This window comes from Gigantopelta aegis, chromosome 3 (genome assembly GCF_016097555.1).
Source record: "Gigantopelta aegis isolate Gae_Host chromosome 3, Gae_host_genome, whole genome shotgun sequence".
NCBI classification, from domain to species: domain Eukaryota; kingdom Metazoa; phylum Mollusca; class Gastropoda; order Neomphalida; family Peltospiridae; genus Gigantopelta; species Gigantopelta aegis.
In genome coordinates, this window is record NC_054701.1 from 20,340,785 (window position 1) to 20,363,741 (window position 22,957).

General features: G+C 35.6%; 1 protein-coding gene across 2 annotated transcripts in view; it reads right to left on the reverse strand.

The window, feature by feature from the left end:
- The window catches only part of LOC121367667 (clathrin heavy chain 1), a 64,064-nt gene extending 45,620 nt beyond the window's left edge, over window positions 1–18,444 (reverse strand). For both annotated transcript variants that reach the window (XM_041491977.1, XM_041491976.1), the window contains exons 1-4: window positions 18,259–18,444; window positions 5,067–5,274; window positions 4,227–4,376; window positions 2,859–2,977 (exon numbers count right to left, since the gene is read on the reverse strand). In XM_041491977.1, coding sequence (XP_041347911.1) covers window positions 2,859–2,977; window positions 4,227–4,376; window positions 5,067–5,274; window positions 18,259–18,300 — 519 coding nt within the window. In that variant the 5' untranslated portion in view covers window positions 18,301–18,444. The remainder of the gene's footprint in view (window positions 1–2,858; window positions 2,978–4,226; window positions 4,377–5,066; window positions 5,275–18,258) is intronic.
- Between the last annotated feature and the right edge of the window lie 4,513 nt (window positions 18,445–22,957).

The window sequence follows — 22,957 nt, forward strand, 5'->3', positions numbered from 1 at the left end:
TCCCCCCTGTGGTTAGGAGGGCCATAAAATCACAACCACTGTGGTTAGGAGGGCCATAAAATCACAACCACTGTGGTTAGGAGGGCCATAAAATCACAACCACTGTGGTTAGGAGGGCCATAAAATCACAACCACTGTGGTTAGGTGGGCCACAAAATCACAACCAGTGGTTAGGAGGGCCACAAAATCACAACCACTGTGGTTAGGTGGGCCACAAAATCACAACCACTGTGGTTAGGTGGGCCACAAAATCATAACCACTGTGGTTAGGTGGGCCAAAAATCACAACTAATTGTGGTTAGGTGGGCCATAAAAATCACAACCAGTGGTTAAGTGAACCCCAAAATTACAGCCACTGAGGTTAAGTAGACCCTAAAATTACAACCACTGTGGTTAAGCTGGCTACAAAATCACAACCACTGTGGTTAAGTAACCACAAAATTACAACCACTGAGGTTAAGCGGGTCACAAAATCACAACCACTGTGGTTAAGTAACCATAAAATCACAACCACTGTGGTTAAGTAACCACAAAATTACAACCACTGAGGTTAAGCGGGTCACAAAATCACAACCACTGTGGTTAAGTAACCATAAAATCACAACCACTGTGGATAAGCAGGCCACAACATTACAACTACTACAGTTAAGCGGTCCACGATATTATAATCATCAACTTCTGTGTAATTCAAGTTCTAGAAAGTGTAAGTGTACACAAACAATATTAAAGTGTCAGCAAATTTTATTAACAAAGATACAACAGAAAATTATGTAGAATGACATGGTCAAGCAAAAGGTTCGTAATTAAGACAGTAAGGCAATGCACATTTATTTATGGTATTTGATATGAGGATAAGCAAACAAAAATCACTAGACTTTTGAACAGAATGTTTAAATAAAACACAAATTTTAAGTTGGCTACTGGATGTCAAACATTTGGTTATTTTAACATTTAGTCTTAGAGGAAAGTCAATACTATTAATATATAAATAAATTTATGTTACTGGAAAGACCAATTCTATTCAATAAACTTCTTTTTTTTAAATACACTTTATAGATGAGGAAAATAATTTTTTCATACATGTAAAAAAAAAAAAAAAGGTAGGCCTGAAAGAAGTTTGACCGATAGTTAATGCTACCAGTTCCTGTGCTAACAATGTGCTAAACAAACATTTCTTCTTACAAAAAGACTCAAGTGCGTAACCATTTTATCACAGCAATTGGAAATCCCATGTTGTCGTATATAGTGACAAGACATTGGTCTGTTAATCACAGATATATGTTGCGGTCTGTTAAGTTCTCTTGATATAACTAATTAGTCCTGTAATCTACAATAGAGTAAGACCAGCGACAACCTCAACACTGATAAAAATCTATAAAATAAACCAGAGGCACTGAACCATAAATAACAGATTATTGTGTGCACGCCCATTGAACACGCATGTAAAATAATCTAAATACAATACACACAAACATCAGGTGCATGGATACTCAGACGATTGACCTGTCTGTATTAAAGTTAAAGTTTGTTTTGTTTAACACCAACACTAGAGCACATACATCTATTCATCATTGGCTACTGGACATCATAGTTGGAAACTCTTATATAGTCTTAGAGGAAATCTTAATTTTTCCATTAGCAGCAAAGGATATTTTATATGCACTCCCATGGACAGGACAGCACATACCACAGCCTTTGATATACCAGTCGTGGAGGCACTGGTTAGGACAGGAAAAATCCAATCAGATAATGGGTCTAATGAAGTGGTTTTGATCATGTGACCAAAGCACTCCAGTGAGTACTCTACCAACTAAGCTAGATTCTGCCCAGAAGATCCCGTACAGAAGTAAAGAAAGAAATGTTTTAACGACACACTCAACACATTTTATTTACGGTTATATGGGGTCAAATGTATGGTTAAGGACCACACAGATATTGAGGGAGAAAACCCAAGTCAGCACTTCATGGGCTACTCTTTTCGATTAGCAGCAAGGGATCTTTTATATGCACCATCCCATAGACAGGAAACACATACCACGGCCTTTGATGTACCAGTCGTGGTGCACTGGCTGGAGCGAGAAAAAGCCCTATGGGCCCACTGACGGGGATCGATCCCAAACCAACCGCGCATCAAGCGAACGCTTTGCCACTGGGCTACGTCTTGCCCCCCGTACAGAAGTAATCATTTTTACAATCATATAGTTAAAATGTAAGTAGAATATTTCCTTCAGTTTTTGCTTTCTGCTATTTGTGACAAGTCAAATGTGACAAAGTTCCCATCAGTAGTCTACACAGATTACATCAGCCTATTCCAGTATTTTGTTTTAATCAGCAGGTTAAAGCTGCTAATGGCTTAACAAGCCATCTTACAGACAAGTGCAGCTACAAAAAGGTCAACTGCATGCACATACACAATACTGACCATTCAAAATTAGAGGGACAATGATGCAACAATAACAAATCTAAAGTTATCATTAAAAAAAACCTAATATCTGTTGGATAATTCTTGCTATTGGTACAACTGGCATATGGTAAACAACTTCTGACACAATACTGTCTATCAAAATTAGTGATAACGATACAACAATTAAAACTTTGAAGTTATCGTATAATAAAAATAAAAAATAAAAAAATAAAAAAAACACTCTCAGATATGCTTTGGAAAATTCTGCCTACTAGAAATACTGCATATGGTAAACAACTTCCAACACAAAACTGTCTATTCAAAATTTGAGGGAAGATGATACAATGATTAAAAATCAATTGTTACTGTAAAAAAAACTCTCCGAGATATACTCTGGGTAATTCTGGCTGCTAGTAAGACCAGCACACGATAAACAACTTGTGACTAAACTCACCTGTGCGGAAATGCCGACAACGAGAAGCCACTGCTGCTTGGCATCAGTCCTGTAGTTGATGATCTGACAGCCGGCCAAGTTGGAGTGACGATCAAACATTTTCACTGGCATCGACTCCCCTGAATAACACACACAATGACTCTTATGTTACAAGGTTAGACGCAACAGGAGGTCGTACCTACTTTAAAATAACTATCTCAAGCAATGTTTTAGAAGTTGAAACACTCAAATAAATGGGGGGGGTTCAGTATTAGCAAATGCAATATAGTTTGTGTAATAGATTTTATGCAAAATAAGATGAAAAAAGATGAAGGAAGGAAGGAAATAGTTTATTTAACGACGCACTCTACACATTTTATTTTACGGTTATATGGTGTCAGACATATGGTTAAGGACCACACAGATATTGAGGGAGGAAACCTGCTGTCGCCACTTCATAGGCTACTCTTTTTGATTTTGATTAGCAGCAAGGGATCTTTTATATGCACCATCCCCTAGACAGGATAGCACATACTACGGCCTTTGATGTACCAATCGTGGTGCATTGGCTGGAGCGAGAAATAGCTCAACGGGCCCACTGACGGTAATCAAGAAATAAGATGAAATCAGATAAATCAGGGTAATTTTAAAAGTAAAATGAAATGTGGACATATATATATGTATAAATATATTTGGACTAAATTGTAATAATTAAATTTCTGTTACATTCATCACAACGTAACGTCATCCCATTGGTCCAGACGTAGCAACAGGAGTTTGTTCATTTTTCGATGAACGTAAAAATTACGTTGTCAGGGAACGCCATATGTGATGACATCATTTTATATGGGCAAGTCGTCTTAATGAGCATTATTGTTTATGGATAAAAAATAATTCAAAATAAAGTATGACGTTTTAGTGTTATTATTAGCATGTATGATTCAAATTTAATTATAAGTATTGTCTGTTATTTCTTTTACGTTCATCTGGGTATGAACAAAAAAAAATCATCCACAAACTTCTGTGAGAACGGCTTCGTCGATTCACACAGTTTGTGGATGATTTTTTTTGTTCATACCCCGATGAACGTAAAAGAAATAACAGACAATCCTTAAATAAAATCCATTACAGAAAACTTATCTTGTCACAAAGAAAAAGATAAAATGTCAATATGTTTTATTAACATATGTCTAAATTGTAATAAAATCAAATACAGAAAAAAATATTATCTTATCACAAAGAAAACAATAAAAGTCAATATTGTGTTTTTCTTTTATGTATCAAAGTAGAACTGGTCCCATAACAATTATTCACCATTAAAACAATGTATCAGGAGAATCAAGATAGAGTGGCAATTTATCCAACAGACAGAACCAATAAAAGATATACCTTCCATGCCCCAGTGGTAGACCGCTGTTTCTGTGACGAGGCCAATGGTGTTTACAGATATCCACTTCCAAAAGATCACTTCATCAGTTGTTGTGTGTGCCTTCATTTTGCTCTTCATCTCAATGTTGAAAATCTGCAGGGTTTTCCCAGCTAAAATAACAATATAAAACAAATTAAAAAAATTTGCAATAAATTCCACTGCATATTCAAAGAAAAAATTGAATTGTGTTAAACATAATGTCAACAATTTATTACTTTAACCATTTAGAAAAAAACGATCATCCCATTAATGATGTTATAATTTTCTTATTGTTACAAACCATTCTTTGATATAACACAGATACATAGCACAAAAATTGCAAATTTCTTCATTTTAACATAGCATTGGGATGCAATTCCTCTAGCTGCTTTGTGTTACAATGAATTAAAAAAAAAACATGGCAACTAACTTGCATGCTGTATGACGCAGGGAACATTTGTTTTCAAAATATTCATTAAGAGATATTTCCAGCTGATTGAAAATTGTTTAGCAACTACTGTTTAACATTTTAAAATTGTGTAGCGATCTTTGAAACTGGTGTAGCGAATCATGACACAATACTGAACAAAATGTTCTCTGTGACGGCAGCTAACTATAACTGTTGTTAGACAATAATTACCAGCAAAATTACTGCTGGGAGCCAGCTAGATTTTATGTGACCAATTTCTACAACTTTCAATTTCACAAATTACAACATTAACATGCACCCAGCAAGGATAAAAAAACAACCTTTGAGCACTATGACTTTGCAGCAAGAAAAAAACAAAAAACTTTCAAACATTTGGACCCTCTATGCTCACCTTTCAGGGCGATGACCTTGCTTGCAGGGTTCATGATGGCGGAGTCGGCCGAGATGGGGCGGCGGATGGGGTTTGACGTGTCGTTCATGTCGATGATGACAACCTGCGCCGTCTCCCCCACCTTCTCCCGGATACAGATGTACTTATCCGACTCCATCGTGAGGGTGCTGAACCCGATGTTGGCTGCGTTGATGCCCACATTCTGGAGCTGTAGGGGATGAGGAAGGAATATTTGTTTAATAACACCTCATCACATTGTAAACTGTAGTTATTTGGTGCCTAACAGTTATTTTAACATTTGCACTAAAGAAAAAGAGAGGGCACCTGATTTTGCTTTTCAGGCTACACCAATCGAAAAGCAGCAAGGGATCTTTTCTATGAATATAGACAGGACAGTGCATACTGTAAATCATGTAATTAATACGTCATGATATTATTGCGTACGTACATAAGTGAACAAAAATGCGTCTTTTTATTAATGCGTCGGGCAAAAGTCCACATCACATAAAAACCACAGTTGTGTTGTTATTATAATTTATATTGTTTGGGCTTCATCTTTCATGTTAAAAGAAGTCAGTAGTTGGAACATCACTGTATTATATAACCGCTATGATATTCCAGGAAAGTTAAAATAGAATGGCAACATCGAAACGAAAGAAAGATTCTTGAAGTATTCACAAAAAGACATTTAACAAAAAATTTTTTTGTATTTCGTTTCATCTTTATATTATAAAAGTTTTATTTTATTTAGAAGTATTATATAGTAAAATCCTGCACATTTTTTGGTATTGGGAATGAGACTAAACAAAATGCGTCAAGTTATTATTGCGTCGATGTGGTCGCCGCATTTTTCGCATTAATTACTTGCTCGCATTAATTTCATGATTTACAGTATATATTTCAATGCATTTGATGTACATACTACCAGCCTCGGTGGTGTCGTGGTTAAGGCATCGGACATAAAACTGGTCGGTACAGGGTTCACAGCCTGGTACCGGCTCCCACCCAGAGTGAGTTTTAACGACTCAATGGGTAGGTGTAAGACCACTACACCTTCTCTGTCACTAACAACTAACTGACTGTTCTGGACAGAAGCCCAGATAGCTGAGGTGTGTCCAGGAATGCGTGCTTGAACCTTAATTGGATATAACCATGAACATAAGTTGAAATGAAATGTACATACTAATTGTAGTACACTGGGTGGGACAGAAAATAAAGTCCACTGAGGGTAGTTGATCCCATGACCCATTGCATCTCAGGCCACTGTTCTAACACTGAGATGCCTCCTAACCCCTAATAAACCATTAGCATACTTGGGGGGGGGGGGGGGGGGGACCCAACAAAAATGTTTTATTGTGATTAATTTTAAGCCAAAGTTCAAAATTTGCAAGTATACTGCAACACTTAGCAAAAATAAAAAGTAGGAAAAAAAAGTAACTTGGTAGACGTAGCTGTGTTATAAAAATGTACACAGAACTTTGTTGTATGGCGTTTTTATTGCCTTTAAAAAATAATAATAAAAAAATAAATAAAAAACTTGCCATGCTGCAAATTTAGGATTTTGTGCTTCCATGAATGCCAGATTCCAGCTTGAAAGCATGAATATAGTAAAATATCTATATTACATTTTGTTTTACCTTTCCAGTGGTCAAGCATCAAATTTAATGCTTGGCTGCACAACTTATAATGAACACACAAGCCTTCACAAAATATGTAGCATCTCATACTTAACCGTCAACACAGAAACTGTAAATTAATGTGCATGTACACATACTGGTAAACAGGTTTTACATGTTGCAGCACTCTGCATTTATGAAAAAATAATTAAAAAGCCCACGAAAAATCAACCCCATGAAACATTGAGAACAAAACAATAAAAAAATTATGTTTGGAAAAGTAAAAAAACAACAACACATGCCCATGTACAAAATATTTATTAGCTAGCACAGGGTTCAAACTTTAGAATTTGTCTTCCACACCAATTTTAAAAAGAATTGCCATGGGTGAAACAGCCCACCGACAGCAATTTTGAGCCTGCCTATGGCAATTTTTTTTTAAAGTGACATTTGCAGCAATAAACTTTACTGAAAGGTTATTTTGCTGTATGTAGACACATTTTAAATGTGTAAATGTTAAATATTGGTAGATAATGTACACCAGGTGTACACATTTTGCAACTGTTCAGGACTCAAAAGTGCCGTTGGTGATGCTCCTCTACCTACGACAATTTATATCTCACTGACAACAATTGTGGTAGGTGCCCGCGTTAAGTTCAAGCCCTACTAGCATTAATATTTAAAGTAACACTCTGAAAGAAATGGGTAAAACATCCAAGACATAATAACATTAACGCAGCAGTCGAAACGGGAATGCTGAACATAGTATTTATCCAGTCATGCAGACAATAACAGTGAACACATAAAAGCAGGACGATGGGTGGAGATGCCACACAAGCTAAAATTAGACTTGAGTGGTCAATAGCGCAAGACTCAAGAATATTTCTGGTTCTTAGCATGCTGGGGGATTTACAAACGATAAATGGTAATTAGTTACGGGTCTGGATCAATAATCAGGACAAAAACGGTAATCTTTATGAATTGATTTGCAGTGGCAACAAAAAAACACTAAATTGTACAAGAAATACAACAATCAACTCAAATACTTTTCTTTCAGTAATTCATAAAAGAATAAATAAATAAAATAAATAAATAAATAAATAAATAAATAAATAAATAAATAAATAAATAAATAAAATAAATAATCAATAAATAAAATAATAAAGAGCATTCACAATTACAATTAACACAAACATACTCTCTTCTGCTACCCCACCTCCCCATCTAAATCTAAAATATACATTATAAATGTGGGGTTTTTTTAGTGCTACTTTCACCGACATTTTGCTTTTTGTTTTAAAAATTATATGCTGCCATTACATAACCAGCTCATAAGTGTTGATAATTGTTAACCAGCCCCTAAAATTTATTTTGAATACAGAGGAGAAATGAACCTACAATTAATAAGTTGATTAATAATTGTACGAGAGAGAGAGAGAGAGAGAGAGAGAGAGAGAGAGAGAGAGAGATGGGGAAAGAGAGAGAGAGATGGGGAAAGAGAGAGAGATAGATGAGGGAAAGAGTGAGAGATAGATGGGGGATGGGGGAAAGAGAGAGAGAGAGATGGATGGGGAGAGAGAGAGTGTGAGTGTGAGTGTGAGTGTGTGTGTGTGTGTGTGTGTGTGTGTGTGTGTGTGTGTGTGTGTGTGTGTGTGTGTGTGTGCGCGTGCGCGCGCACACGCGCCAATGGAAGAGGTGACAAATATTTTACTATAATAAGTTCAGAGATGAAATGGAATGTTTGCTTAATGACATCCTGGCACATTTATTCAACAGTTACTATCATGGCATTCTTTTACTTACAAGTGAAATAAAAAACCTGCGGCTGCTTACAAAAAGCTGTTGACTATTATCAATAAGAGAGTTAATTTCCACTATCAATTGATCCCAATTCCATTATGGAAATCGTTAAATGTTTGCCAGACTGTCTGTCTCAGCTGCTGACTGGGTGTTTGGGTGTGTTAGGGGCTTAAAGAGCCCTCTGCCCCCACCAGTCAGATATGACTCCTGGGGCTAACCACAGGCCCCATCACTTTACACACATTGAGAATGCAATGGTTGAATGGACACTCATCAAAAGATCTCCCAAGGATTCTATGAGTTGATTAATGCAATAAGCTAGAACAAGCTGCACGTCCCTCGTGAATAAAATCAATGAGGCCGGCTATTGGCACCAATAACCTGAGGAATGCACACACTTTGGCCAAGCCTTCAGCCCACATATTTATCGGGAACTTCCACAATGTGTATCTGTACGCATCATGGATACATTTGGTCATCACACTTTATATAGTTCTTCAAGCATTTACTGCCTACGCCAATTATCTGGTATTCGCAGATGTTGTATCTGGTAATTGTAATTTTATACATGTAACCTAAAATATCTATCCACTTACTGTTTACACACGAAGATATCTAACAATCAGAATAAATTGTATTGTAACTCATGTAAGACTGGCTGAATGGGTTTTAATGTTAGAACATGGAAACTGGTGGTTTTAAAACTGTACCTCAAGGTAAACATATTCTAAATATATCAATAGGTCTAACCAGAAATCAGTGTGAGGCAAGGAATTAATGAATCACAGAATTATTAATAATTTTTAGAACATCAGGCCAAATAACTCATGGTCATGGCAATGGGCATTATTATTTGTGAAAAATGCAGTTAAAAGCAAAAACACAAACATCAAGTTAAAACACAAAGTTGACATCCATCAGCCCTGTGGAAAATTAATACCTAGATGTTACATACATTTTTTACAGCCAAATGTTTACAGTACAAAATAATACAACTGTATTTGCATTTGAAAATAATTATTTTTATATATTACTAAAGCCGCTGCTTATGAAAATATACTATTTCATGTTTACGAAAGAAATGAGTCCATTTGTTTTTGTAAATCTTTGTAGATCGTATAACGTATGTTTAATCTGACTCATGAATGGCAAGCAACCAACCAAACATCATGATTTTTAAGCCAGCCAATCAGTGGCTGTAGAAGCAATCTGCACACTGTGCAGAGATTGAAAAAATATTACCCCGTATATTTGAGCCCATATGGGTAATAGATAGATATATAGATATACTACATCTATCTATCTATATCTATCTATCTATATCTACATCTATATATATATCACTTTCGACTAAGTGATGTGAGACTAAAATTTAAATCCTAAATATAGTAAAAATAGGTTACTTGGTCAATGACTGAAAGCTCATCTTGACATGTGAAATACAGTTGCCTCTGTGCCTATTTAATCACTGTAATTCTTATGATTGCAGTGCTACAAGCAGAAATCTATGACATCTGAAAAGAACAGGAGGCATGATTGCACAGGCACTGTAACCCGATATGGAAAGTAAACCTGCCTGACCAATTTGTGTAGGTGGATCAAAAAGATCAATAAGTAGAGCAAAAAACCCAGCCAACATCTCAATAACACGTGGCACTGACTGATATTTCATCAATACTAGAGTGTATCTGTACACCTGATACAAATATGAAGAAATCAATACTTGACATTGATACGATTATTATGATTCTCTAAATATCAAGGTGACTTTTACATGTTTCCTTTAAAGATAAAACCGTAATGTGTGCAAAATAGAAAATACAGATACGCATATTTAATAATAAATGGAACTCTTAATTGTTGCCACCCAACAAATTTAGTTGGAAATGGTCAATTAGATCTGAAAAAATTATTGTTTAAATGCCCACTCCCTGGGGAATCTGACATTCATAAATTATATGTAGATAAGCCATCTCTTGACAGGGTTTCACCTATCAACTGCATTTGCATTCAGCACACACATTGTAAAATCTTTCTGGCAGAAACACTGCTTGATCTTTAAATATATGAAGACTATTCAGTTAGAGCATTTGTAGAAGTAGAGGGTTGTTAACAAATAGCTTTAATTTCACACCTTGTTGGACCCAACCCCTCAGGCCTCTGGATGGATGGATGGATGGATGGATATATGTGTGCATGTTAGTGGGGAGGGGAAGGGTCAGAATGACCAAATTTATAAATTTGTTTCTCCATGTGCCAAGGAAGCTTGCAACAAAATTGGTTGAAACTGTCATATATAGTTTGAGATGATTTTTTTTTTAAACTGGGTTAAGTTTACTATTTTGGGCCCCACTCCCCAGGTCACTAGGTGGTCAGAATGAGCAAATTCACAAATTTGTTTTTCCCCAAAGAAGCTTCAAACTAAATTTGCTTGCAATTGGTCAAGTACTTGAAGTAGTTTTGGAAACGTTGTTCCAGAAATTAGTTTAAATGCATTTCTCTACACAAACTTCACAAAGTATCGGTTCAAAGTACAAAGAAGAAATTTACAAAGTACAAAGAAGAAATTTACAAAGTTTTTAAGAATGTTTTATTGCAAAAGATTAATTAATACTTCAATGGACACATTTGATTATGAAAAGAATTTTATTCTTAGCACATGGCTCGAACTTATGAATTTGTTAACATTTTTTTTCAGCACACTGATTTATTAATCATGAGCTATTGGATGTCAAACATTTGGTAATTTTGACATATAGTCTTAGAGAGGAAACCCACATTTTTCCATTAGTAGAAAGGGATCTTTTATATGCACCATTACAGACAGGATAGCACATACCATGACCTTTGATATACCAGTCGTGGTGCACTGGCTGGAACGAGAATTTTAAAAGGTTTTTGCTGTAGTCAATGGGCTCATCACCCTGACAGGTCTATAGCAATTCATATCTAAGCTGCGACAATTGCCATCAGCCTTGTTGGCTTCCTTTTAAATGCATAGAATTATTAACAAATACATTACATGTACATGCAATATACATGTAATGTATTGTTTGATAATTCTATAGTGTGGGGGGGTTTTCCAAATTTTGTTTTCAAATAAATAACTAGTTATTAATGTGAAAACAAAATTTGAAAAAAGATAGTCGTAAATCAAAATGCTATGGACAAAACAAGTATGTTTTCAAGAAATGCTGAACACTGGACAGGATGTTTATGGGTAATATTAATTACTAATCATGTGCTCAGCTTTTACATCCTAAATTTGTAACTCCTCATCAGAAATATTAATAAAAAATATTGGCTCAAAGTATGAAGACGTTTATAATTTAAGAATGTATTGTCTTACACACCCATTGGTGAGATCAAACAGCAATAAGGGTTTCTGCCAGAAATAAATGTTTAGGTATGGTGCTATGGAAGACAAAATTAATAATCCATTAGAATAACTGAAGTGATATAATTTATATAGGACTACTAGTAGATAATCTCTGTTCACTTCCCTTTGTATATTTCTTCCTGAAAGGGTCATCCTGAGGTACATATGAAAAGAATAGTTGTATAATCATTTTAAAGCCAATATTAAATCACACAGTAATGATAAAAAAAAGTCATTAATTTTGTCAAAAGGTCAAGTAAAAAAAATCAAATCTGCAAACAAATTTGGGTGTGTCAACATACCCAAATAATATTTTGGGGTGGATGGCAGTTTACCCGTTTTACCCTCATAACATTGACAGAAACACTAGCAATTACACACATGTATCAATTTAAAGAGACATACGATAGCTTGTTCCTAGGTGACAATCCAGTCACTATGGTTATACTTGATCAAAATGTATTGTTCTATATCGTACAAGTTTAACTAAAACTAATTGCTGTACTGTTCAGGGTAAAATACCCAAATTCTTTTGCAGATATTTTGTTTAAACTTAATCTTTGCCAAAATTAATTACTCTTATCATTACTGTATGATTTTCTTAACACTAATCCTAAATATAACCCATTTTCTTTCTTGGGGAGGCCTACCATACACCCTGTTGATTGTTGTTGCATTCAATTCCTTAGTGCCATTCCAAAAAAAAAAAATTATGGTAGAAACATTGACACTGGAAAAAGGTTTCAAGAAAAGACATTTAATTTTTTATAATTTAGATATGTAAGAAATAGACATTTGTACTACTAGTACATTTGTGCCCGTTAAAATACCATTAACCTTACAACTCACTGTTTAAACATATATCCAACTTGCTTTCACTTTTGAAACAACTCGTAAAATAAATGTTGGTATTGAACTGACACTGTAGTATATTCATTATTTAATGTAGCAGATGAATTAGTTCTTGAACATCATCATCACAGATGGACATTTGATGAATAAGTGCTATTTTCTTATTCTTCTTGGCTTCATTTTAAACCCATATACAATTTTGTTTTCAAAGTTGTCATTAGTATTAACTTTTTTAAATAAATAAATTTAAAAAAAGAAAAATATGGCTCAGACAAGGATTTCCTGTAATGTGCAATAATAGAAAGAAAGAAAGAAATGTTTTATTTAACGACGCACTCAACACATTATATTTTACGGTTATATGGCGTCAGACATATGGTTAAGGACCACACAGATTTTGAGAGGAAACCCGCTGTCGCCACTACATGGGCTACTCTTCCGATTAGCAGCAAGGGATCTTTTATCTGCGCTTCCCACAGGCAGGATAGCACAAACCATGGCCTTTGTTGAACCAGTTATGGATCACTGGTCGGTGCAAGTGGTTTGCACCAACCCACTGAGCCTTGTGGAGCACTCACTCAGGGTTTGGAGTCGGTATCTGGATTAAAAATCCCATGCCTCGACTGGGATCCGAACCCAGTACCTACCAGCCTGTAGACCGATGGCCTAACCACGACGCCACCGAGGCCGGTGTGCAGTAATAAGTCAAATATAGGTCGTGGTGACCTAGTTATGGTATGTGACACACCATCAGACTAAATTGTACTAGAATCCAAGGTTTGATGATGCTATATGAATTGATAATGAACACATGACCCAGACAAGGATTTTCTTTAATGTGCAGTGATGCATAAAACATAGGTCACTGATACCTAGTTATGGTACCCAGTACATGACACATCACCATTCCAAGCTGTAATAGCATAGCATACAAGGTTTGATGATAACATTTACAGACGGACAGCACCATACCATTAATACGACCAAGTGTTGCCTGTTTTTGCATACTGATTGTTTTTATAGAAGTGAAGTGTATACAAACTAAAGCTTAATAATGACACTTATGACAAATGCCATAGTTGTGAAATGAATTACAATACATTAAAGGGAAATTCCTGAGTTTGCTACAATTTTAAAGATGTTATCAACTAACAGAGACTTTTTAACGATTGTAATTACATATCAAATATATTTTTTCTGCATAAACATGTTTCTGATCGTTCTGATATTTGTACTAGGTTATATTTCATTTTATTTCCTAAAATATTATTTTTTCGTACATACGAAATTATTTCAAGACAAAATCCAGTTTGGGCTTCTTAAGACAACCAGAAACACACTGAATATACAGACACTGATATTCAAAACAAGAAAATGTATTTAATATGCAAGTGTAATCGTAGAAATATTTTATTACAATGCAGAAAACTTAGGAAGCTTTACCAATGGCAGTTTTTTTGCTGCAGAATACAAATAATTGCTGTCAGTTGAAGAGATAACTTTTACTTTTATATTTATTTGTATTTATAACATGTCACCAATAAAACACAATTTGTGACAGCAAAAACTACTGAGATAGGTCCACAAATCAGAAAACACAGTAGAAAAGAATAGATGTTTAACGACACCCCAGCAAGAAAATACATTGACTATTGGGTGTCAAACTAGAAAGTACATGTAGGGTCATCCCTTAATATACAATATGATATCAGGCACTGAATTTGGTGATTTTTTTTAGGATTTCTACATGAAAATTCAACATCATTACTAAAAAAGTATCCTCCAATCATATAAAACAAAAACAAAACATGGCAATTTTTTTGATACAAATGTTAATTTATGTAAAAGTTTTGATACAAATGTTAAATAGTAAATTTAAACATAAATTATAATTTATTTATACTATGCCTGATATAATATTACTACTAATGTAACAGTGTCGGCTTGGGAAGTAGAACAATGAAATGAGGAAGCACACTCGCATAGGATTAGTATCAATGGTTGTTTTTGTTTATTTCTTGTTTGTTTGTTTTTTTATGTGGGTTTTTATTTTAAGGATTACATTCAGGGTATCATTTGTGTTTGTGAAAGTTTTATTTTTGGTATACCTTTTCAACAAAAAAAAACCCTTTTTGAATGCGAAATGTGGATGTTTAGCAGCTTGGTAACCATATAATGTTCTGTAGTTGTTGTGTGAGAAATGGTCGCACAACCACTGCATATATAGAATCAACCTTCGTCAATATTACAAGGAGGAAAGTGAAGAGGCTGAAATCCTTGTCCCATACTAAACCATTGTATGTGAAGAAAAAATTATTTGTTTGGGGAAAATATATCGAATGTAAGATATTGCCATTTCTTACTCTTGGAAGCCATTTTTATTGCCACCTTGGATCTAAAAGATGATACAATATCTTAGTCAGCAAGAGGTCGTTATAAATGAATTCCATGACACATGAACTTAAATCACTAACACAAAAATCTTGTCCTGCAGGGGTTAAACCCTATGATTGGGGGTTTGATTGGGGGGCCAGGATATTTACAAAATAAGACTTAAATGCAGCATTTGACAACTTTTTTTTCACTAGCCATCGGGCATGGCAATAGCAGTTATTTACTAGCCCAACATTCATTATCAATAGCTATGGGAGTGGGGCTACCATAATCTAGAAGCCCTGTTAAGTACGAAAATATTATAGTCGGAAATGTTTGATCTGGTAAATATCAATTACTAAATACAGCCGAAATGTCCCAAATTAGGTGTGTGGGTCAAATTATAACAATGTATTGTTTTATACTGTATTTTTAAAAATGAATTGAAAATGTTATATCACTAATCAAACTCCCATGACTGTAATCTTCAATTGATGGCTAATACTGTTAAGAGTAAGTCAAAATGTTTTCATGTTTGTTAAATTAAGATATAAATTCATAACCAGGGGTGCAGAAATGGAAAATATTTCACTAACCCACCAAACCAGAACCAACTAAAATTTATTAGCCTGCCAGAATTTCTACTAGTCCGCCAGCCTATAGAAAATATACTTTTGTTTAGTTATATTTTAATATCACTGGCGTAGGAAGCGGGGGGCACTTTTCTTGATCCAGTAGCAGCATGTATGTATGTGCATATATGTGTGTGTGCCCCCTCCCACACTTTTTGGCACCTTCCTATATATTTAATGACAAAAACATTAAGGACACTTGTAAGTTATCAACATCACATGGCAAACGAACAAAATCAGACCCCAAACCTTGATTGACAAATCAATACATGTTGAAATATTCTGATCAAGACTACATTATCCACATTTCTTTCATATAGATTTACAAAGTTCAAGTGACATCCCACAAGTATTTAAAAGAAGAATCTATTCAAAACACACTGGCTCTACATACTTTTAACGTAAACAAATCATTATATTTTAGGAACTACTGACCTTTGACAGGCCCTGTTTCCTGGGAATTAGGCTAAATCGGAACCAGTGTCAAAGCGGAACCATTTCAGGCATCGAAATAAGCATTGTGTCTGGTAACCCATTTACAGGTGACCACAAAATATAGCCTGGTAACCTATAGGTTACCACAACTATATGATAGTTAGAATTGAATTCCACTTACTACTACTTTTTAATGCCCTTACATGGGTGCCAGATGATTATTTTAGTATACATGCATTTATGAACGTTCTGAAATTGTATCAGTGCGCACAAACATTGGTATGAGAAAACGAAATGCGGAAGTAAATTTTTCTAGTGGACTCTGCTTAAATGCGGAATGATTATACTTGCTTGCTTACTTACAAGTGCAACATTGATGCAATTCCTTACTAGAAAATGAATTGCGGAAATCCAGAATACATTGCCTGGTTTACATTCGGAGACGAAACTACCGTTACGTGGAATTTTTTGTCAAGAACGAAACACCGTTCTCGACTTTTCTTACATGTATGTGGTAACCTTCCGGTAACCTGAACGACCATACTCCACTTATTTCGATGCCTGCATTTTTGTTGGCAAAAACAGAACCGAGTTGACTATAACGGCACCTCAAAGTAATGGTAAAAAAATGTATCTTTGTAGATAAATAGATTGTGGGGAGCCGTTTCAATCAACGCTAGGTTCCATTTTGTCCAATTTGGTTCTATTTTCGTTTGGGGCTGTTTTGGCATGGTTCAGTTTTTGCTATAACCCGTTTCTGGAATGTCGCACTTGCGAAGTTCGGAACTTTTAAGTTGTTTATTGGCAGTGCGGCGCATGTACTATTGTGTGCTTCGACATCATTCTAAAACATTTGTTTGAATGGTTTGGAATTCTTGCATGACTGTCAGTCAGAAAAAGATAGATCGCCCGTCGGACTAGTAGTTGCATTTTTAAATTCATCCATCAGAATTTTTACTCCCATTTGGCAAACGGACGAGTACTTTCTTCACCCCTGGTTTATTAGAACAATCTATTCACCACGGATTTAATGCAAAAACTAAATATGTACATAAATTAAATTAGTCAGTCAAAAAAATACAGATGGCCCGTCAGACTGGTAGTTGTATTTTTTAATTCGTCCATCAGAATTTTTACTTGCATTTGGCGAGCAGGCGAGTACTTTCTGCACCCTTGATAACAATGTAAATTATTGGCTAGAAAACAAATACAATGACTTAAAAGTTGAGCCAATGAATTAATTTTCTATAATTGACACCTGAAAAATTAACCCATAAGTAACCGACCCCTAGATTGAATTTCCCATCAAGAGCCCTAAAGGTACCAGTTTTACCTGCTATTAAATAATAAATAATAAAAAGTCAGCAGTCTTTAAAAACTGTCAAATTATCAAAATAATATTTTTCAATGTTCATGTGCAGTAATAGTTTGATATACCCAAGCAAATACTTATCTTAATCATGCTACTGATACTATAAGTACTTGTATATGACAGGTCAAGGTACACTGATGAGGGGTGGAGCTCACTTCAAATAAGATATCTTCTAGTTTTAACACAATATAGATAGGGATTTTTCTTTTTATTTTAATACATCTGTATAAAAGCCAGTGCCATTTTAATGCATATGGAAAATCAAATATCCATCACAATATGACAATAAGTTTAAAAATAAATTAATGACTCATTTTATGTATACAGTGCACTTAATACTGGCTTAAAAATACATGCCTTTTTTATATATTGTATTTAAATGAAAACAAAAATCAGAACAATAAAAACAAATCATATAATTGAGTTACTGCACCTTAGTGAATACCTATATTATAAAGCAAAGAAAGTAAAAATGTCTTCCGGTTTAAGATGGAAACCGAGTGCCAAGTCATCAGAAGAAACAATTGTTTATAATCAGTAGCTGTTCATGCGATTAGCAGTCGTTAGCAAAGACTACACACATCTGTGGTATTAGATAAGCTAACAAGTAATCATTAAAACATCCAATTAGCGGTGGTATTTGACACATAAGTGTCATTTCACCCGGCAGCCATCTTCAATAGGGGCGTGTAAAAAGTAAGGGACAGCATGATACCCGGCGAAAGAAACTCACCTGCAGGTGCTCCTGAAACCGTATAGGGAGAATCTGGGACATAGTCTTTCACCAGATGAGTTGGACTTGATGCTGCCCGAACACGAAATATTATCATAAACGGCCCAGATTAACGATGACTGCACTTAAAAGGTGGCTTCTGCTGCTGACCGACCTTGCTTACCCACAAAGATGGCGGCCACCGTGGCGAAATTCGCGGAAGTAGTTCCGGTTTCATTGCATAATGTATTTTCTGTACATTAGTTGGGATTTCCCAATAAACATCTATTGAAAGGAATATAATATCTTAATGTCATTGCATACGTAATCAGTGTGTTCGTAATGATGTCGTTAATCAAAAATAAACTTTCACCATTACATACGTTAAGCAAAAAAGGTATTTTGACAACTGGGAGGACAACAAAATTTAGTAGCCCAGTTTAGACACATAGGCCTACATTTCGAAACTTTTTAGAACACTGAGCAGGACACATATATACATATAATTTATTACCATGGAATTCTGTAGCAGTGCAACTCTACATCGTGTGAAGCAGGGTGCTAAGAAATGTCAGCTGCACAAAAAGTTATAAATTTTATGTTCAATTTCTGTGTGTGTGTGTGTGTGTGTGTGTGTGTGTGTGTGTGTGTGTGTGTGTGTGTGTGTGTACTAGCGGAAAAACGTTCATGTGCACCAAATGTGCATATAGAATATAGTTTACTTGAAATCTGGTCATAAAAATTTCAGTAAACGAACATGTAAACACTTCCTCCGATATTTCAGCGGTGTCCTGTTATTTGTACGAGCTATTCATGCTTTGTGATCACAAGTTGCATTATTAGCATTCTTGGTCACGTGCTCCTACTTGACGTAACTTTTCTTACCATTGGACTCTAAAAACTATTGTATGGATTCTCATCACTCAGAAAAATACTTTTGTTGGTATCTGATCGTCGTCAGTGTGATGCCACGCCTCTAAAAAATGAACTTCTTCGAACGATGGGTATGAATGATGTTAGAATGACACAACGTTGTTGCTAGTCATTTTGGTGTTCATTGGTGTTTACCAAAATACTATGCAGTGTCTGCGGAGATGTTCTCGACAGTTTAGGGATACTAAAGATCTTCCATGTTTAGGGAACACCTAACGTCACATTAACAAATCGTCCATATCAAGCGGGTACACATATGGAATAATTTGGAAATAATAAGTTTAACACCCCAATACATCCCTGAGTTAAGGCCAATCAGTGGAAGAACTGAACGCAACCGATTAGGTGATCACAAAGTACGACCATGACCGTACCTCAATACGTTGTTCTGTTCCATCGGCACCGACGGCGCACCAAGCATTGTGTAGACAGTACTTCAGGTTCAGAAGGCAGGAGAGGATCACTGTACTTTTAACAGATAAATAGTACATCTATGTAAAACACAATATTTTAAAATTTAAAAATATATGTTTCACTGAAATTTTAACAATGCTCGTTAACTTTTTACCGTAAGTATATATTCGAGATTGCAGCTTGGATTAATGTTTTAAAGAATGTTAAGAATATTAATATATACTTTTGCATTAAGCCCATCCACTTACTTTTGTATGTGTCTCGAGTTTTAAAAATAGATTTTTGCGAGAATTATTCAAAAAGGTAAATTTATTGTTGAGTTCAGTGTAATGAAAATATAAGAATAATATTATAAACTTATTATAGCAGACATACAAATTTTGATACCTGCAAATGTTCAAACGGTCCCAATGAATGACAGTGTTCCTTAAAATTCGCAAAGAATTAGCTTGTTCTAAGTGACATCTTGTATAAGAACTATATTTTAAAAATGTCTCTTCCATATTCAAAAGCGACATTCAGTATGGCGGCCTTTATCTGCAGATTATATTGTAAATTTACTGTAACATAATTCCAGAACTCATGAGAACTGTTATGCTGGTGCTGAATAAATACTTTTTGACGTATAAAAGGAAAGTTGATTTACAAAATGATTTACCGTTATTTATTTTATTTATTTATTTATTTATTACCTATATTATTTCTTTTATTTTGTATAAATTATATTTCATTTTATTTCATTTGATTTTGATTTGATATTTTTCAAATTATATTTCATTTCATTTTGATTTGATTTTGATTTGACTTGATTTGATTTTGACTTACTTTTTTTCCCCAATGATTATTTTATTTATTGGTTTAAATAGAAAGTCGGCTTTGTCTCTTATTTAAGTAGTAATCCTTTTTAGTTCGTGAAACAAAAATAAAATTGCGCGTTCATCTAGTGCACCACATGTGTATCCTGTCTGTGGGATGGTGCATATAAAAGATCCTTTGCTTCAATTTGAAAAATGTAGCGGGTTCTTCTCTGAGACTATACGTGAAAATTACCAAATGTTCGACATAAAATAACCGATTATTAATAAATCAATGTGATCTAGTAGAGTTGTTAAACAAAACAAACGTTTTAAAACCAAATTGAAATAGCTCTTTAGCTAGTAGTTTTAATTCAGTTTTAATGTAAAAGACATCCCCCAAATCGTTAAAATTCGGTTCTAAAACAAATAACGAACGGACTGCTTCGGGTGTGCTCACTAAACTTACTGTAAACAAAAATATACATATTTTTCGACATCTTTTTATTAATATTGCACAAATGTTTAAGAACTCGAGCACTATATGTTTACAGAAATAATACATTCTTCCGCACTTTTATGACGTCATTGGGATTGACCCCAAGTAGTACTCCAATCAAAACTAATCTCATGTGACGGCTTTCAGGGGGAACTCCCACAAAGACGTGTAAATATCGGTGACACATACACCGAAGAACACACCCCTTTCTATCCTGAATACCGTGGCTGGCAATGTCAGAAGCTGGCCCAGTGGTAGCCCACCGTAAACCATTAATGGATGTATGGATGGGATCAAAGATTAATCTAATCCCGATCGTTCATTGATGCGAAAATTTTTATGTGTTTTTTTTTGTGGGTTTTTTTTATTTATTTATGTTTGTTTATGTATAGCACCGATAGGTGTTTGAGATTGCCTTGTCTTAAGCTGAAAACTTCACGCTGACTTTTTTGTCGGCAAGTAGTTGACTCCTCCAGTCCTCCTGTTCAAACCTAATCCTGATTGTTTTTTCAGTCAAATCAGTTTGATTTTAACACAGTCACCCGGCAGTGTCACAGTGCATATTAAATTTTAGCGTGAGTTCGTTCAACGCTTTTTAGTTTACCTAATAATAATAATAAAAAAAAATTCAGTTGCGTATGAGGTCGGAAATCAAAGTATGAATTGACCTTTAGTGTTAGCAAATGCAACACGGATGAAGTATTTCAAGTTAGCCCGAGTGCGAAACGACACATTTGGACGGTTACATGTTCACTCTCTCAGCCAGAGATCAACTCTATATAGCAAAAACACGGAATAGCTGCCTACCCGGTTCACGCTCCAATACAACACATATTAATGTTTGCCATTGTAATCAAAATCTGATATAGTTTGTACCCGATCAGTCAGTGCCCCTCCCACCCAACCCTTTTCCTGTCCTGGGCGGAGGAGCCGGCTGAGGTCGTGCCTGCGCCATGACAGGCGTGTGCTACAACAACTTGTTCTGAATGTGCACGTTAAAACGACCAGACCAGGGCCCTGTTCCACGAAGCAATCTTAGCCCTAAGATTACCGTAAGCGCATAGCTACCCTATGCACTTAGGGCTAAGATCGCTTCGTGGAACGGGGCCCTGGATGTCAAACATTTGTTAATTCAGACACCTAGTCTTCAGAGGAAACCCACTGCATTTTTCCAGTAGCGATGAGGGATTTTTTGTTTGCACTTTCCCACAGACAGGAAAGTACATACCACAGCCATCGATATACTAATCCTGGAGAACTGGTTGTGGTGAAAAGAAGTTAAAAAAAAATATATAAAAAAATCAGAGAATGAGTCCACCAAGGGGTTTCAATCATTTTACCCAAGCACCCGAGGCCAGCGCTCTACAGACTGAGCTAGACACTACCTCTAAATATAAATATACTCTGTCAAAAAAGAAACGCATAGGCAATAGGGAAAGAAGAAAAATGTTTGATTTTACAAAATATCGGGGTTTTTTGTACAATGTTGCTGAATGACCATGTTTGTTAATGTTCCTGGAATGGGACAGCATGCCCAAATGCACCTTAAACAAATGTAATGCACGTTGTGGTACGTTGTGCGACACTTAGGCCTACAGGAAATCGGCGTGAAATGATAAGATGTTGGCGAATGCACGTGAAACTCGGGGAAAAGATTGGGATAGTGATGGTATTTAAAGCTGCAATGCTCGCAATGATGCCTTATTTCCATTTCGACGTAAACGAGTTACAAGATGCCAAGACTAAGCCTGCCGAATCGAAACATTGCAATAGGCCGCCTCCAGCTAGGTGAATCACAGTCAGCAGTCGCACGCCACATGAACGTCCATCAGAGCACCATTTCACGTCTCTGGAACAGGTACCAGCAGTTTCAGTCAGCTGAAGACCGGCCCAGAATAGGAAGACCTCGCATAACAACTGCACAAGATCGCTACATCCGGGTTCTGCATTTGCGTTACCGAACTGCCACAGCAACGAACACTGTTGGACGCATACCTGGTTTGAGAAGGGTGTCTGCACAAACCATTCGGAACCGACTTCGAGAAGCTGGTTTACGGGCTAGGAGACCGTATGTTGGCCC